The sequence below is a fragment of the Grammomys surdaster genome, unplaced genomic scaffold, assembly GCF_004785775.1.
Source record: "Grammomys surdaster isolate TR1022 unplaced genomic scaffold, NIH_TR_1.0 242, whole genome shotgun sequence".
Lineage (NCBI taxonomy): Eukaryota > Metazoa > Chordata > Mammalia > Rodentia > Muridae > Grammomys > Grammomys surdaster.
In genome coordinates, this window is record NW_021604687.1 from 10048340 (window position 1) to 10067190 (window position 18851).

Genomic DNA, 18851 nt, shown 5'->3' on the forward strand with positions numbered 1-18851 from the left:
TTCATTTAAGATGACGAGCATTCAAGTGTTGGCTGAATACCAGGCACTACCACTGCCTTGAAGTCAGGATTTGTGGCTGGTTCATTTGGCCTCCCTACTTATTGTCAGCCCTAGTTTTTGCATCACTCATAGTGGAAACATGAACACTGGTGGGAATATTAGACCACCTGGGACGAGGAGGAGAGGGAGGGCATGTGCCTCTTACGAGCAGCTCCAGTGGCTGCTGTCTCACTTTGTAAGGCTCACATATTTGGAGTTAGAAACAGTCTTGAGATTTCTTGTTCTCTAAGAGTGGATTAGCACACCAATGTTTGCCTTGTTGCCCTGTTGTCCTGTAGTTATTAGCATTGGTTTTTAAAATGCTGCTTTAGACAGATCGTTTGCAGCCACAACTTTTATCATTTAGTGGAGTAGAGAGGACGAGGCGTTTTTCCCCCTGGTGCTGACAACCAAACCCAGGGCCTCACATGTACCAGGCATGCTCTCTACGTATCTCCAGTCTTTATTTTGGTATTATTTGATAATTTTTCTGTGTAGTATGTTTTTGAGACAAGTCTCATTGTGCAGCCAGGTTGGGCATAATGTCTGAAAGGGTCAGATAATGGGTGTTTGTCCTCGAGGTACTATTTGATGTAGTAAAATATTGTGCTTTTCCATTCTGCTTGTCAAGACCCTTTGCAAAGCCTTTTCTTCTTAAGGTGAGTGGTAGTTTTTCTTGTCTTCCTTCTGGGTTGATAGCCTTTGAAGAATCATATTTCCTGTAGGGCTCTCAGTAGCACCTTTCCTTTGCCTGAAATGTGAATATAGTTTGAAAATCCCAGATCTTGCAATCAGGTGCTCAGGCTGCTGTGTTAGGATTGTAAACTTCCTGGTGCTTTCCAGTAACTGAACTGTGCCTCCTTCCTATTTTGTATGCCTTCCTTCAGTTTATATTATTATTTTAAAAAAGATTTTATTCTATGTATATGAGTACACTGTAGCTGTCTTCAGTCACACCAGAAGAAGACATTGGGTCCCATTACAGATGGTTGTCAGCTACCATGTGGTTGCTGGGATTTGAACTCAGGACCTCTCGAGCAGTTGGTGTTCTTAACCTCTGAGCCATCTCTCCAGCCCCCCATATTATTTTTAGCTAAGATTTTGAAACAGAGTTTCTCTGTGCAACAGAGCCCTGGCTGTCAATTTGTAGACTAGGCTGGCCTCGAATTCACAGAGATATGCCTGCCTCTGCCTCCAGAATGCTGGGGATATAGCCTTGAGTCACCACACCCCGCCTTCAGTTTATATTCTCTTGTACATTTCTAATGTATTTGTGTGATGTGCGTAAGGACATTCTCTGTTAGATTTCTGTGAAGTATTTTTGAAATTTGTTTAGTTTTGAGGCAGTTTACTATAATCCATGATGGCCTGACTCTTGACTATGTAGTCCCGACTAGACAACAGTTCTCCTGTCAGCCTCCTTAGTGCTAAGATTATGGGTGTGGTGGACGCTACCCACTTCTAGTTATTTGAGATTTCTGGTCTAGAAACAAGCATTGAGTTACAATGAGCAATTGTAGTGGTGCCTTTTTAAACCCACTCTGGCCTAGACAGAGTTTGAGGCCAGCCTGTTCTACTTAGTGACTCTTAGTCAACCAAAGCCACATAGTGAGATCTTGTCTCAAAAAACAAAACTACCAACAGTAATAGTTAGATTTAGTAGTTAGAATTAGTCTATAGAGGTTAAATAAATTGTACAAGGAGCAGATGGAGAGATGGCTCAGCAGTTCAGATAACTGTTCTTTCAAAGGACCCAGGTTCAATTCTCAGTACCCACATAACAGCTCACAATTGTAACTCCCATTTCTAAGATCTGATATCTTGATATACAGATGTACGTGCGCGCGCACACACACACACACACACACACACACACACACACACAAAAGGAGTCATTACAAACTTAAAACTTTGTAAAAACCTCAATTTGGAAAGTAGAGATGTTATACAAATGGGATCTTTGGGGTTTAGAAAATGGCTATAGTTCCGCCCCACCCCAGGGATTAAGGGCGTGCCACTAACCAGGTTTTATTTTGTGGGCATGTGCATGCACTCATAGGCAAGAAGAGGGCATTAGATTGATTACCTGGAGCTGGAGTGGGAACTGGGAAGCAGTCTCCGTGGCAAGAGTTCTTAAGCACTGGCCCTTTAGTCTTATTCTGTAGAGAGTGATCAAGTGATTTAGATACTGTCAAGTGAAAGCACATTATTTAGAGAACAGTGAGACCACATATCAGGGAGTTAGAAGTTGAATGGCTTCCTTGTGCTGCTCTGTGGAGATGTAATCCACAAGTAAAGGAAACTTTACTTTGTCTCTGGATTTCAGCTGAAGAATTAGTCTGGAGGATAGCATTAGAGCAGTGTTATGTTGGGTTGGTAGTTGGATGCTGGACAGAGTTGTCTATATGACTGGCCAAATAGGTTTTTCCCTTTCTTTTGGGTAACTTAATGCAACAGCTGATGCCATTCCCATGAGAGAGCCATGATGCTGAGGCTGACATGCTTCTCAAGTGCAGTGATAGTGTGTTCATCTTTGCAGGCTTGTCTGGTGCAGAAGCTCATCATGGGAGGGAAGTAACAAAATCTCCACAAGTGCATTGTAGTCTAGGGAAGCAGATGTAGCCAGTCTGTTGGTTAGGTGGCACCCGATCTCTGCCTCAGAGACCAGTGACGTGTTTATAGTTTAGGATATTATTAGGTAATTTTCAAGCTTTTTTTTAAAAGATAGAGTTTTGGGGAAACACCCCCTCCTCCCCATTTCTCTAAGTAGCCCTGGCTGTCCTGAACTCACTCTGTAGACCAGACTGGCATAGAAATCAGATCTGCCTGCATTTTGCATCTCTAGCACTTTAAAGGTGTGCGCCCCGCCCCAATGGATGGGAAGTGATTCTTGAACCCAGTTTCTGGACGAAGATTCTGCCTAAGATACAGGCTAGTGACTGGCTACCAGAAGTTCTCTCTGGGCCAATAGGTTCTGAGAAGGAACTGACTCATCCATTCTCTCATTTTTTCACTGACACTGGGCAGTGTTGTCATGGACTGTATATATATTTTTTTTCTTCGCAGGATTTTTTCCAACAGTCTGTTAAAACATGGTGGATTACTATGAAGTGCTGGGCGTGCAGAGACATGCCTCACCTGAGGACATTAAAAAGGCGTAAGTGATTCTATTTCCGAGATGATATTCTGTACTATGGTTCATTGGTAACTGGATAATGCAAAATGAATGAATAAACTGGTTTATTCATTTTGTGTGTGAATGGTTGGCTTGCCTGCACGTGTGTATACTCAGTGTTCAAGGAGCTCAGAGGAGAGTGTGATCCCCTGGAATTGACTTTGTGGATAGTTGCAAACCACTACTTGGGTGCTGGGAATCAAACTTAGGATCTCAGTAAGAGCAATAGGTGTTCTCAAATCCTGAACAAGGCACCTACTCTGTACTGGGGTCTAATCTAGGAGATTCATACATGATAGACAGGCACTGGTGTACTGCTCAACACAGACCTAAAGTGACTTTTAACCCTATGGTTCAGTTTTAGGTTAAAGTGCTAACATTTGTGCTCAGACCTGCGGATCATTCATTGGGCATTCTATCTAATTGATGATCTTTAGGTTCCTATGAAGAAAGACCCACCCAGTCTTAAAAAAATGAAGTAGATGATTCTTAGGAGGCTGACCTGGCTTTCACACTCATACATACACACATTTGTGCACACATACACCCCCAAACTAACTCGTACCATGTCCCAAAATAGAAATGTTAAAATTGCCCTTTTGTGCTAGATAGAGGTCCTGGTTTCCATCTGCAGTTCCTGGTACTATCTGTATTTACTTTGTGATAATTTATATTGTGCTTCTTTCTCTCCCTGGTGTTTCTGAATTCCAGCCTAGGCCTGTTGTCTCCACTGAACTATATCTGTACCTCTTTACTATTTTTAAAATTTTGGTGTATGCTAAGTGGTGTCACTTTTTTTTAATTCCAGTACTCGGGCAGAGGCAGGCAGATCTCTGGTCTACACAGTGAGTCCCAGACTCTGTTACACAGAGAGTTGCTGTGTAACCAAGGGCATAAGCAGTTGAGTCTTAGTGTTCTAGTTTATTTTTGTTGCTGTGATACCCAAAAGTAACAGTAGAAGGAAGGGTTTATCTCATGATAGAGGTCAGGTCCCATAGTCATCACTGTGGAGAAGTCATGGCAGAAGCTTCAGACAGCTAGTTACCTTCTCTCTACTAGAGTTAAGATAAATGAGATGTCTGTGTTCTTGCTTGTACAAACTCAGCTTGATTTCTTCGCAGTTTAGAAGTCCTGTCTACGGAATGATGCTGTACCTAATTTGCCCACATCAGCCCCTATGAGACCATTCTCCAAGTGATTTTAGGTTGTGCCAAGTTAACAGTTACAGCTAACTAACATCACTCCTGGGTTTTCATATGCTCCTTATAAGGTTTTTACAGGATACTGGATACTTGTCTTAATTCCAGTATTGGACATAACTTCCCCTAATGTTTTGCTTTAGATTAAAGTTGTGTGCATTCTAGGTGCCCTATCACTGGTCATACTCCAGACACAAAGGTTGATATAGTTCAGTTTAGACATTACATCTAGAACAGGTGCTATTTAAAAGATACTTGGAGGAGTCTGGCTTTGGGAGATGTTCTTTCTTTATATTGATGAGTGGAATATTGGGATGGCTGGGGAAAAAATAGAAGTACTAGGAAATTTATTTAAATTGTATCTGCTCTGTTCAGTGGACAAGGAGTTGTCTACATTCCATGCATGCTTAGCTTGATCACCAGAGCCTATAATTTGGACACTTGAATCATCTGACATAACCAGTTTTCAAACTTCTTGCCAATTTGTGCTAGTGTCTGAAATTAGAACTTGCTTATTTCAGTCTCAGGAAAAGAGAGCTTTACTGCTAAGATACTCCTCTTACACCTAATGGTGTAGCCATTTTCTACTTAAGGGTAGGTTCCCCCCCCCTTTTCAAGACAGGGTGCAGCCATGGTTGGCCTAGAGCTCAGTATGTAGACTAGGTTGCTGGAATTAAAGGTGTGCTACTACCATGGCTAGCTGCTTATGTTATTAAAATTCTATACACTTCATATGTACTCAATATACACCCTTTTCATCTTTTAAGGTATCGAAAACAAGCACTTAAATGGCACCCGGACAAAAATCCTGAGAATAAAGAAGAAGCAGAGCGGAAATTCAAACAAGTAGCTGAGGCCTATGAAGTGTTATCGGATGGTACGTAAACTCGAGCTTGTGAAGGGCTCTGAGAAGGGGGCATCATCACAGCAGGAGTTCTGGAGAGCACAGACACACAATTGGTTTGCTCCCAGCTAGACTGCTCTCCCTTCCCCAAGGTTTTTATTTTCTTGTGGACTTTGTCTAACCATGGGTGCTGAGGAACTCTAGGCTGTGGGCTGTAGACATTGGTGTACTGCAGCAGGGCTTTGTTAGTGGGGTTTTACTACTTGCACAAGGAAGGGATGTTCCAATTTAGACTGGTAAAGGAAAGATTTTGCATCTACAAGGCTGGGAATAGTGCCAGAGACAGGAAATCTACCCGCATCCTAAGTACTATCTTGCTGGGTGGCCTGTCATGAGTCAAGGCAGAAGCATTTAAAAGGTTAGATGCTGATCATAGGAAATAATAGGTCACTGTCTTTAAAAATCCATTTCTAAAAGGAACCTGACATAAACTCAATGAGCCAGCTTATTGGCATACAACTTCTTGCACTATCAGTACTCTCCCCAGTTTTAAAGGCAACCCTCAATTTTTTTTCCCCACTTAATGAAGACATTGATAACTGAAATCCTGCAGACGTGGCAAGGTCTTAATACTGTTGGGGGTTTGAGTTCTACTGGCTGGAGCCTAGGCTTCAGAGCTTATGTTACTAATCTTACAAGGGTTCTTAGTCAGGATGGGGTTGTTCTCACTTTGTTTCCCTGGGGTATAATGTAAGATTTTGGGGGAAGACAGAAGGATGTGGCAGCTGGGCTGTGGCTGTCCTAGATGTGCAAGGCAGCAAGCAGGGCTTGTGCACACCAGCTTAGCACCTGTGAGCCAATTGAGAGGGTGGTCAGCTTAGCAGATGCTGAGCCTGAACCTGTGCACAGGCCCGGCTCCTTTTGGTATATGTTTATCCACTTTCATTCTACCCAGGGCTTAGCATCCATTCCCTGGACTTTATAGTAAGCATTTGTAGCAGTTAAGATTGCCGGTTCAGGAGACCTGTCTCCTTTTAAAGTCAAGGGTCTTCTAAATAAATGGATATAGATTTAAAATGGGAAAATAGTGACTGAAATTTGAGAGTTTGAAAGAACTTACACCTACTGATTGTTTTTTCTCAAATTTAAAGCTAAAAAGCGGGACATCTATGACAAATACGGCAAAGAAGGATTAAATGGTGGTGGAGGAGGAGGTATGTCAATTTTCTTTTTGGGGACAAAAGGTTTTGAAAAGCTACACAAATTTGTTGTTGTTGACGATTTGTACCTGATAGTCAATAAGGACTTTCCTTGAAAGTGGTGAGTTGGTGTAAATGAGAAGTGAACGTTTACAGGAGCTGCTTGTTGGTCAGCATGGGGGATGTGCTGAAAACCCTAGCACCTAAGGAGAACAGAGCCTGGGAGCTGAGTGCCTGCCCACTGGGTTTCAGATCACTCTATGTGATTATGATTTTTCTGCAGTAATTCTGCCTCCTTAAAGGATTAAAAAGTAATTAAAAAAAATCTGAACCAAAAGAAACTTTGACAGGAGCCTTGAGAGTTAAGGGGCAGCCTGCTTTACATAGTGAGTGCCTGCTTCAGTAAAAGAGTGCTGGGGGAGAAAACCTGCCACACTTGTCGAGTTAGGAGATGCACGTGGAGGTGTTTGCTCTGATAGATAACCTTTTCACCAGTGACGCTGCCTGTTGTGTGGACACGACACGGTGCTCGGCAGTCAAGCTGCCTCATGTCACCGTGGTCCTTAGAGTGCTTGGTGGGACCTAGTACCTGTGGGGAAATTGGTGGAGTGAATATTCTTGGCTTTCATAACCCTTTATGACTAATGACAGTGGACAGTGATTTAATTAGGTTAAAACAGCATTACAGACAGAGACCGAGAAATTCATAGACCTTAAAGATCTGAGCACTTACGTGGTCAAATACTAGGCAAATGTAGTTATCAGCGATAAGGCTCTTGGGTTTTTAGAATCCCTGATGTGTGGAATATGTTCTCTTAGACCATGGAATACATGATAGTTTATGAACAGTTGCTTTGGAATAGAATTTATAAGCTAAATACTTTACTGTGCTTGTATAGGTGGAAGTCATTTTGACAGTCCATTTGAGTTTGGCTTCACATTCCGGAACCCAGATGATGTCTTCAGGGAATTTTTTGGTGGAAGGGACCCATTTTCATTTGACTTCTTTGGTAAGTACCTACTTGGTCTGTCTTTGGTCTGGCCTAGTAAGGGCTGGTGGTACCCTTTGCATTTAACATTTCAGTTTGTATTATTGACCTCTATCTTTACGGACCAGTGGAGTCCTCAGACGTTTCCTGCCAACCCTTTCAGAGCTCTTGGATTTGTGACTTCTGTGATAAAGATTTTAGGGTATTCTCTTCCATGTGTATTAGTCTGTCCTAGTTAATTTGTTTTTGCTTGACAGTGAATCCATGGTTGGGACAGGATAAGATGTTGGAAATCTGATCTTAATCTCTTAAACATTTATTTCTTGCTTTTGGTGCTCAGGATTTGAAACCAGGATCTTGGATATACTGACGTCTTTAGCATCCACCTACCTCCACTCTGCAAGCTAGTTTATTAGTGAGTTTGTGAGTTTGCACTAAGCATCATAGATACTGGTCCAGAGCATGGGTTCCATAAACACGCCTTTTGTAAACTGTTACTGTAGTCCACTTTAGAGTGTGAAGAAAGGATGCATCTAGAGCAGGGCAGATAGCACTGGGATAGCCGATGTTGGATTGTGGGGAAGTTGATTCTCCCAGCTCTTCTTGCCTTTAGTCTGATGCCTGACCCTGGACTCTTAGGGATCTTGTGCACAGGTGCAGATTTTCCATGTCCTTGTCAGCTGTCACTTAGTTACTAGGAATCTTCCTTATGGCTGAGCATTGTGAGCACTGGACGTGGGAGGTCAGGGTTGAACGTGTTGTTGCCGCCTCTCTTTTGTCCTGGTGCACTGAGAAGGAAACACATCCTGTGTGGCTGAAGAGACTTAAATATCACCAGCAAACCCCCAGGAGGAAAAAAAGACAATTGTGTCTACCAGTGATATCAAAGGGAGACAGGTGGGATCCCTGCATGGCATGATGTCATGGGTATGAAGAGGAGCAAATCACCCTGGATCTGGTAGGTCTTGGGCTTTTCATGTTGTCATACTAAGTTGATCTCAATGGGTGTGTCTGTGGAGGGGAGAGAGAGAGTGATTTTCCTATATTCTGCCTTTCAGAAAGAGATACTTTGTCTTGCCTTCCTGAGGGAAGGAAAACAGTGAATGTGTCAGCATGCTCACTCATACCTGCAGTTAAATAGGAGAAAATTTTCTTGAGTGAGGATTGGGGTGGACCAGCTTGTTTATGTTGGCAGAAACATACAGAAAGCTCCCTCTAGACAGATGAGTAAGAGTGAGGCAGGTGATGCGATTGTATAGCATTTAGAATTTCAAAGTAGAAACAGTCCATTAGCAGTGGATAGTCCAAATGTGGCTCAGCAGGTAAAGGTACTGCCAACAAATTCGAGGTCCTGAATTTGGTGGTTGAGTATTTGTATAGGAATACACAAATAAATAAACGTGTGGAAAAAAAAAAGAGTAAAAATTTAAGATGAGCAAAAGTAATTTGTAGTAAGAGAAACTAAGCATTTGTTGTATTCTCTGTAGCTCTAGATACAGCTAGATGTGACCATGTCTAGCTGAAGTACCAGATCGGAGTGGCAAGGCACCTAGGAATAACCAACCAACACAAAGCAGTAAAATGACTTCTTCAGAAATTAGTGTTTAGTCATTTATACCGAGGTTTATTATGGGACAGCAGTGTTAAGTGGAGTCTGTTCTGATGTCTTATCTGCTGGTAGATAGCTGGGTGAAAGACTTGGAGTTTGGGAGTTAATAAGGTAAAGGAGGTCAACTTTTCTGTCTTTCTGAAGAGGTCAGGTATCTGTTCTATCTTGCCTAATTAAAGAAAAAAAACTGAAGCCTGTACTGTGGTGCATATCTTTGTAATCCAGAATTTGGGAGACTGAGACAGAAGGATCGTGAGTTTAAGGCAGTTAAGGATACATAGTGAATCATAAACAACAAAAACTAAGAACTCCAAAATCTGACTTGAGGTGGAAGGTAGATAGATGATGACGTGGATATTTTGAGACTAGCTTGAGCTACTCTGAGAGCCTGTTTAGATAGAAGACAAAAATTAAGGGCTGTGGATGATTGATGGTCAGTGGTAGATGTTTGCCTGTCATGTATAGACTCCAGATTCTGTCCCTAGCACTGTCACTGAAAAGAGGCCTGTGTTCCTTTTTAGTGAATTAATACTCAGTGCTTGTTTACCTTGAGAAAGAATCTGACACTCTAGTCTTTGGACAGTTCTTTCTGTGGAAGGTCTATATTAGAGCCTTATATTAGAGATGTGCCAGATTAGAGTTTGTATCAGTAGTACAAGAAAGAATGTAGTAGGCCTACTAAGTCTGCTCCACCCCAGGTATGACTCAGGCAGGCACTCCCTCCCTGCTTTGCCTACATAAGTGTGGCAGTGATAATTCTTTAATCCATTCTTGTAGGTCTTCTAGGGGACTTCCATTTTCAGGCAGTAAGGATTTTCGCACAGGAAAAGAAGTTGCTCCATGGCTACTACGTGTATGAGGTGACCGTGCAGCCTGCTGCTGGTGGTATGTGGAGTGTAGACTGGGTCCTTTGTGCAGGGCTGGGGGACTTAGTGTATGTCAGCAGCACTCAGAGCCCTTGTTAATCCACCCACAATGTCTATGGATTGTAGCCAGTTATTTTTCAGTTTTAAGATTTTTGTTTTAAAATGTAGTCCAGGCTGTCCCTGTATTTCTGGCCAGCCTTCCAAGTGCTGAGATTGTACAATGCCCTCATATCCTGTTGTAAGGTATTGTTGAGCTACACTGTATTAAAAAAAAAATTCAGCTCTCTTTCCTTGGTGACGGGGTGGGGTCCTTAGAGACCCTGAGAAGGGAGATGCTCTAGAATCCTGTAGGAGCTGAAACACCTTTCCCTGTGACTGGCAACTCTTCTAGTAAGGCCAGGATATAGGCAGTTTTCACAAGGAGCTTAGTAGTGGAGGGGGGTGTATATGGAATATTGAGGTTAGCTAGCCTTTACATTACTGGATGGATCTCACCCACAAATAAACCTTTGTTGAAATGTTGATTGAAGACAGGGTGTGCATTAATTCAAATGAGATTGATCTCTTTGTGTGTTTTACTGATCCAGGACATCATTACTTGTGTCCTGGTTCTGTAAACCTGGTAATGTAAGACTGGCAAGTCCCTGGTTCTAGTAGTTACAACACAACAGGAAGCGTCTCTTTAGAGAATTGTGTGGATTCAACTCCACACTTTATTCTCATTCTCAGGAATGACCACATTGCCTTTGACATTGTTATTGGCAGAGGGTCTTTACTTTCCCTTTACCGCTTAGTATGCTCTTTCTTCACAAAGACTTGTGAATCTGGAGAAGGATTTGATAGTCCACTGGAAAAAGCCCATGGTATGGAGAACCTTGGAGAAAACCTTGTGGGGGAGGGTAATTATGTGGATGGTACTTCTTCTGAGCCATAAATTTAATGTAGTGAGTCAGTCATTTTACTCTTCAGGATTCGAGGAAGTGGCCAGTGAGGACTTGGAACCTAGTGAAGAACTAGACCATCCCTGTTTTGAGGAGTCAGTAGAAGACGCCCTGAGTGACGAGCACAGTGAGGTTTTGGATGTGATATCCAGTGAGGAGCTGGACCTTAGTGAAGATGAGTCAAGTGAAGGCTGTAGCTGGGGCCAGGGCGGACTTCTCAGTGAGGACCTGGACCTCGTCTCCAGCGAGGAGGAAGCCAGTCTCGGGGATGCGGAGGAGCTCAGCGAGGAGTATGAGGAACTGCTGAGCGAGGAGGAGCACAGCGGGCCGGAACCCGAGGTGCTGCTTGTTCAACAATAAACAAAGGAATGGCCTGGGTCTCTGTTTTATAAGAAGGTTTATTTTATTTAAAGTTTATCTAGAATAAAAAGATTTGCTTCTATCACTACCATGTTGTATTTGGTCAGATTACCAGAGTTGACTTGGAGATCAAGGAGGGGAGGGGTGCAGATGCTCCAGGCCAGTGCTCTTTGTAGGGGGACTGAGCTAACAGCACAGGTAGCACTGGGGGTGCTGTAACAAACTGATTTAACGAACAAACTTCCCCAGAGTGCTGCAGCCAAGGTAAAGGTACAGACACAGAGTCCCGCTGGCCTGAGGCAGTCGTGCTATAGGCAACTCTGAGCTGCTCAGAGGCATCCGTGAGCCTTCACATCATCTCTGCCTGCCACAGCACATCCTGTGACCAGTGGTGATCCCTGGTCCATCATTCCCTTTGATCTTGATTATTTCAGGGAGCTGGTAGTGAGAGCCAAGGATCCTCTGAGATGAGATGAGAGTCCAGCTCAGTAAGATTCTTCGTAGTTGCTTAGGTTTACACCCTAGTCTGTTCAGCTTAGAAGCTAGTAGTGCATTTAGAAGTAGAAAATCTTGAAAGTTGGGGATCTTTAGAAGAGTTGGAAGTTAGATAAAAAAATTAATTTCAGAGATGAGAGTGGCGCTGACAAAGCAGATGGCTTAATCTTGGACTGGATTGGTGACTGCATCTCAGGCTGGATCACAGGTCCTTATTGCTTTAAGGACAAAGGACCACTTCTCTTCCCAGTGGGATTTGAAAGACAGTGAAAGTATGTACAAACACATTATAGACTAGTTTCCAGTTAGTTAAAATGCTACCTTTTCATTGGATTTTAGACTACAGCTTGCCTGTATCTTTCATTAGCTTCCTTGTTCTTTCTTTAAAAAAAGAAAAAAGATGGTGGATGCCACATTGAATTAAGAGAATGATACTTAACTGTGCTCTCAGAAACTTGTCCTGGCTGGGAGGAGGCTGGAGGCTACTTTGATTCACCCTTCCTCTCAAAATGATATGGTTGATTAAAGATTGTTGATATGTATTCATTTTTAAAATTTGTATTTTGTGTGCATTGATGTTTTGTCTGCATCTATGTCTGTGTCAGGATGTCAAATCCCCTGGAGCTGTTGTGAGCTGCCATGTGGGTTCTGGGAGTTGAACCTCGGGTCCTCTGGAAGAACAGCCAGTGCTCTTAACTGAGCCATCTCTCAAGCCCCTGAAGGCATATTTGCAAAGTTCTGAGGCTTGTGTTTTTTGCTGTAGACCCCACAGCATTGAACAGTGCAGTGAGGTTCTCACTTTGTAAGGTTTTTCTGTAACACTTCTCTGCATTCCCCTACCTTCACATAATTGAAGAAAGAACATGAGGACCTTGTTTGGTTGCACAGTACAAAATCTGACTTTTTGAGACAGGGTCACTCCATGTAGCCCCACCTGGCCTGGAACTTGCCATGTAGATCCAGCTGGCCTCAACTCCTATTAGCCTGCCTTTCTCTCTTTCATCTGTGTGAAGGTTAAAGGGCCGTGCATCTCGTCGGTCTTAGTTCATTCACTTTTTTATTGTGTTCATTCCAGCGGACCACTCACAGGTGAGCCTCACGTCCTTGATGGGTGTAGCCATGATGTTTCCTGGATAGGAAAAGTAGTTGAATGAACCCTAAGCTTCCTGATGTGGGTTTATGGAACATTGGCAATGCATTGCTCTTTATTTAATCTTGTGGAAAGGAAGCAGCAGGATCACATTGTGTGAGAGCAGTTAGCACATAAGCTAGAACTCAGTCCTGAATTGTCATCTTAGAGCAGCAGACAGTATCCCCTATCCTCCCAACAGAGCCATTGGATGTCTCAGCACTTTCACTCTGGGGAAAGTTCTGTGATTACTGTGTCTCCAGGGCTCCTCATAAAGTAGACTCATTATAAACAAAATCACTTTAGAAGTTGGAAGTGACACAGTTGGTTTAACATTCATGACACTCTTTAGTTGTGTCTATCCTGAGTGCTGATCTGTGGTTCAATGTGGTACTGGATTGTGGTTTTATTTCTGTTAATTCCAAGTAATCATTTTCTGTAAAAAGATACCATTTGAAAAATGGAGGTTGTAATGAGAGAACACTTTATACATTTTTTAGCTCTTAGGAGTGGGATTAGTTCTTGCCCTGCATGTCTCCGTAGAATGTTATTTTTCTTTTTTTTCCTTTTAAAATTATATGTTCATTGGTGTTTTGCCTGAATATATGTCTGTGACGTGTCAGATTCCCCTGGAACTGAAGTTAAGACAGTTGTGAGCTGCCATGTGGGTCCTGGGAATTGAACCTACATCCTCTGGAAGAGCAGTCACTGCTTTTAACTGGTGAGCCATCTCTCCCACCGTTTTGTTTTTTTTTTTTTGTTTTTGCTTTGAGAATTGGTTTCACCATGTGGCCTTGGCTGAGAATTTGTAGCAGTCCTTTTGTCTTAGGGCTAGGAATAGGGGACATGTACTAAGTTTTGTGGAGATGTAGGTCCCAATGAATTGCCCAGGTTGGCCTAGCTCTCAAGTGCTGAGATTTTAATCATATGTTGTGTTGGTAATTTGGTTTTAAAGTCACTCAGAGAGAGAATTTTTAGGTCTTAGGAATTCCCATGGTGTAATCTGCATGTGCAGTCGTCCCCCCCCCCCCCCCCACTTTTCTGTTTTGGCTTTGGTATTTGAGAGTTGATAGGAAGCATAGGCATCTGGAGTGTTTGGGCCATGAGTCATTAGTATATTCTATCTGCTGTATGAACCGAGTTTAATGTGTAGTTTGCTCCTGGATTTCACGTTAGCATTCTGTAATATAAAATGTGGGCATTTCATTAGTGTCTACATGTTTTCCTCATTTAGGCTTTTTGTTACCTTTTATGTACTCAGTGTGGTTTTTCTCTCTTTCCTTTTCCTTTTTTCTTTATGCCACTTAGATATTTTTGTCAGTCCTTGGAGTATTGGTTACTTCAGTGTCATAAAACAGGATCACACAAAGTTCCTCTTTAAAACATCTAAAATGTATGTGTGCATGCCTGGTGTTGGCAGAAGCCAGAAGAGGGAATCTGATTCCCTGAGGCTGGAATTATGAATGGCTGTGAGTCACCCTGTATATGATAGGAATTGAACTCCCTGGATCCTCTGGAAGAGCAGTCAGCACTTTTACCTGCTGAACCCCTCTTAAAGTTTTGTTCAGTAAATTACAAGCAGGTGTGTGTATTGGCTGTTGGAGGTCAGAGGACGTTCTGCAGTTTTCTCCATCTACTTGATAGCTGCCAAGGATTATGCTCTTGTCAGACATGTTTGCACTCTGAGGCATCTCAGCAGCGCTGTTCTGTTTTCATCCTTGAGACAGGGTCTTGTGTAGTAGCTCCACTGGCTTCAAGATTGGGATCTCATCACTTCCAGGTTTTTTTCATTATGAATTTTAACTTTGTACATGAAATACTGTGTCTTGGTGATTGATGGGATGGAGCACATAGCCTAGCACATGTTAAGGAAGTGCTCCCACTGAGCTGCACTGAAGTCCCCAAATAATACAGAGCATTTCATAAGGAGAAATTGCAGGTTACTACCCTTGAATCTAGTAGAAATGACTCCTTTTATATTGTTTTGATATCCTTTAAAAAAAAACAACAAAAACCAGACTTCTAAAACTTTTGGATTTGCAAATAAAGACATGGTTGGGCTTAAGCTGGCTTTGCTGGTAACAGCACTTGCTATGCAAGCCTGATGACTTGAGTCCATAGACCGTCAAGGCGGATGGAGAGAACTCCTGTGGCCTCCATAAGCATTGCTGCGTTAGTACTCCCACTCCAGATGATGGAGGTAAATACACTTTTAAAGGTTTTGGAAAAGACAAAGGCTTAGTTTAAGATTAGTTTAAGCTTAGTTTAAGATTAGCTGTGGAGAATTTGTTTTTCATGATGATGTGGATTGTCCCCAATTTGTGAATTATTACATAGTATGTTTTAGCTGCTTGTAACTGTCAAGATATGAGGGCCCAGGCTGGCTTCAAACTCAGCGATGTAGCTGAGGATGAACTCTAACATCTGATCCTCCTGCCTCCTGCAACTGCTGGGTTTACAGGTGCTCAGCCATTTGAAATGCAATTTAAAACAAAACAAAACAAGGTCTTACTATGTAGCCCTGATTGGCCTGGAACTCAGAGATTCCCCTTTCTCTGCCTCTTAGGTACTAGAATTATTCACCATACTAGCTTAATGGTTCTTTTAGTTTGGGTATGATAACTACAAGAATTGCTATTCATGTTGCTAGGAAACCTCAGTGGCATACGTACTTGGTTTATTGGCTGATAATCAGTTTTAGAGCCTCTTAGTAAATGAAAGATTTTTTTAAAGTTTTTTTTTTTTTTTTTAAAGATTTGCTTATTTATTACACAGTGTTCTGCCGGCATATATGCCTGCATGTCAGAGGAGGCCACCAGATCTTATTATAGATGGTTGTGAGCCACCATGTGGTTGCTGGGAATTGAACTCGACCTCTGAGGAGCAGTCAGTATTCTCAACCCCTGAGCCATCTCTCCAGCCTATCTCCAAGTTTTATTTGTACAAAGTCTTTGTAGCTACTGGTAAATTGATGGAAGTACAGGATAGGGTGGAGAGATGGCTCAGTGTTAAGGGCTGGCCTGTACTGGAGCACTATAACACAGGATTCATGTCAGACAGCTCACATAAGGTGCCCCTTTCTGGCTTTTGGGCATTATACCCAAATGAACAAACCCATATACATACTCTTACAAATTTAAAAATAGATTCCAGGAAGAAAAAAAAATACAGTAGAACAGAATTCATAAAAGATGACATCTCTCAATCCCAGCTCAGACAGCTGTCCGGCGGGCCCGGCCCACCTCCCCCCTAACCCTTCAGTTGCTGAAGGGTCATGTTGCTGAATACATAAGTTCCTTTCACCCAGCCACTGTCAGACCTTGGAAGAAGCCATCCAGGGCCACTGATGCGGGGCCTTAGGCAGAGCTGCCTGGTGACCTTCTTGTCCAGCTTGAGCCTCTCCTGTGCTTGTCTCAGGCTTTCTATCTAGAGTACTCCAAGCCTTTGCTCTGGTCCCTGTGGTCTACCCCTGTGATTACCCTTTTGGGCAATCCTATACCGAGATCCCTGTTCTGGAACCTGGGCCTGCTAGGATGGTGTGTTCATCTGACTTTAAGCAGACCAGCCGGATATTGCTTTGTCCTTTCTCTTCATTTGTCTTTTTGTCCTTTATGCATCTACACAACTTTCTGCATGCATATATTATTTGAAAGTATGTGGTGTATGGTTCTTACAGGTTTTTCTATTTTACTAGGGGAAATAAAAACACTAAGGTAAGTTTAAAAATAAATAGTTATAAATATTATGTTGTTAGCTGCTGTGCCCTCCCCCCAGCCTTGAGCAGGTCAGAAAGACTTTGTTTACCATAATAGACCTAATAATAGGACCTTGGAGTTACCCACCTTGGCTGCACGAATGACCTGCTACAGGAACTTGGAAGAATAGACTGCCTGCTGAGCTTGCCTTGGGTTTGGTGGGGCTCTCCCTTTAAATAGAAGAGCTGCGTATTAAACTTTGAGCCTTGATCAGAGAACTTTGTCTTGGCTCCTTGCTTCTCTCACTCCGTCTTCCTTTTCATTTCCAGCCTCCCTTTCAGGTGAACTCAGTTCATCCATGGACGCTGGTGGCTACAACCAATAAGCGAAAGTTGTTTGTTGAACATCTGCTCCAGAGAGCCAGGAGCTGTTAGGTGCTTGTGCCTAACAGACCCTTGTGTATCGAGGCGTTTAACCCATGTTTCTTCCTCTATGGAGAAAAACTTAAATATTTTCATAACACATTTTTAAACAATCTATTTCTAGAAGACCCATTTGATGACTTTTTTGGAAACCGAAGAGGTCCCCGAGGAAATCGAAGCCGAGGTGCTGGCTCCTTTTTCAATGCCTTCAGTGGATTTCCTTCCTTTGGAAGTGGATTTCCTGCTTTTGATACAGGTATTAAAGCCTTACATTTGATCTGTCTTGTAGCTAGTTTGAAATTTGTATGGGACAGGGGCAGGTAAGTTTCTCTTTGGTCAGAAATCTGTTTCCTGTTTTGAGGGTGGGTAGTGTAGACAGATCTTGGTTTATAGCTCTGTGTGAAGGTGCTATCTGTAATCCTACCAGACTGGATGCCAGGTTTGAGATCAGTCCGGGTTTGTAAAGGCATCTTGCCAAAATAAAAACCATGGCCATTAATTGTGGCTGTTTGTGGGTATGTAATTGCCCCTGTATTAAGGTGCTTGTAAGATGTGGGCCAAATGTGGCATATACTTAGGGTTCTCAATCTGTATGTGAGAAAGCAGGGCATTATTTCCATCTTTAAAATAGTTCTATTGTGTGTAAGTTTGGGCACAGGCATTAAACACTGTGCGTGTTTAGAGGCCAGAGAAAAGTTTCTTTATTTTTTTAATATTTATTTATCTATCTATCTATCTATCTATTTATTTATCTATCTATTTATTTATTTATTTATTTATTTATTTTCTTGATGAGTACGCTGTAGCTGTCTTCAGACACACCAGAAGAGGGCATCCAATCTCATTACGGATGGTTGTGAGCCACCATGTGGTTGCTGGGATTTGAACTCAGGACCTCTGGAAGAGCAGTCAGTGCTCTTAACCACTGAGCCATCTCTCCAGCCCCAGAGAAAAGTTTCTTATAGGTGTTTTTCTCTTTCAACATGGGTTCTAGGGATGGAGCTAAGGTTTTAATGGCAAGTGTCCCTCCCCCTTGCTGTTCCCCCCCTCCCCCCAACTGGGAAAATAGTAGTAAATAGACCCGTAACAGTGATTTCTGGGTATAGCCTTGATGTTCACTGGCATGTCGACTCCACCCCCAATTCTTAAGTCTCACTGTACATTAGGATGGTCTTGAGATCACAGGGATCCACCTGCCTCTTTAGTCCACATGCTTGGATTAATTTAAAGATATGTGCCACACTGGGACCTTGGTATGTTCAGACAGCTTTTGGGGAAAAAATTAAAGATACATGTATTTGTGCATGTGTGTGTGTATGCACAGGCACTGGGTAGGGGCACCTGGTGTGCACAGAGACAGAGAGGACTTTTCCGTTTTCCTCTTACCGTGTGGGTAGAGCATTGTTGAGGCTTGAACTAGTGATGTACCTTACCCACTTCTTCAGCTCACTTGCCTCCCTTTGAAGCCGACACATTTGGAGTTCAGGGGATTTTTGCGTGAATTTTAAAGTCTGTAGCTTTTAACTGTACGCTTCTGTTTCTTTATAGGCTTTACTCCATTCGGGTCACTAGGTCACGGGGGTCTCACTTCATTCTCTTCAGCGTCATTTGGCGGCAGTGGAATGGGCAACTTCAAATCAATATCAACGTCAACTAAGATAGTTAATGGCAAAAAAATCACTACAAAGAGGTATTGTTCTTAAATTAATTTATACATTTACTTTCGAGGCAGCAAACTCAGCTAGACCAGGAACTCACCCAGACCAGGTTGGCCTCACTCAAGAGATCCACCTGCCTCTACCTCCAGTGCGTTAATGCTTAGTTAGGATCTGGAATCTCTGGAATCTTCTGCTTCCTGAGAGTATAGTACTGTAGTCACACCTCAGTGA

General features: G+C 42.6%; 1 protein-coding gene across 2 annotated transcripts in view; it reads left to right on the forward strand.

Moving 5' to 3' along the window:
• Dnajb6 (DnaJ heat shock protein family (Hsp40) member B6) overlaps positions 1 to 18851 on the forward strand; it is a 51444-nt gene that overhangs the window by 12790 nt on the left and 19803 nt on the right. The window contains exons 2-7 of one of the 2 annotated variants that reach the window (XM_028774660.1): positions 3106 to 3196; positions 5181 to 5290; positions 6409 to 6471; positions 7356 to 7466; positions 17087 to 17218; positions 18511 to 18652. In XM_028774660.1, the coding sequence (XP_028630493.1) occupies positions 3132 to 3196; positions 5181 to 5290; positions 6409 to 6471; positions 7356 to 7466; positions 17087 to 17218; positions 18511 to 18652 (623 nt within the window). In that variant the 5' untranslated portion in view covers positions 3106 to 3131. Of the gene's footprint in view, positions 1 to 3105; positions 3197 to 5180; positions 5291 to 6408; positions 6472 to 7355; positions 7467 to 9831; positions 9940 to 10889; positions 11310 to 17086; positions 17219 to 18510; positions 18653 to 18851 lie in introns of those variants that run through there. The other variant, XM_028774661.1, reaches the window with a different exon arrangement.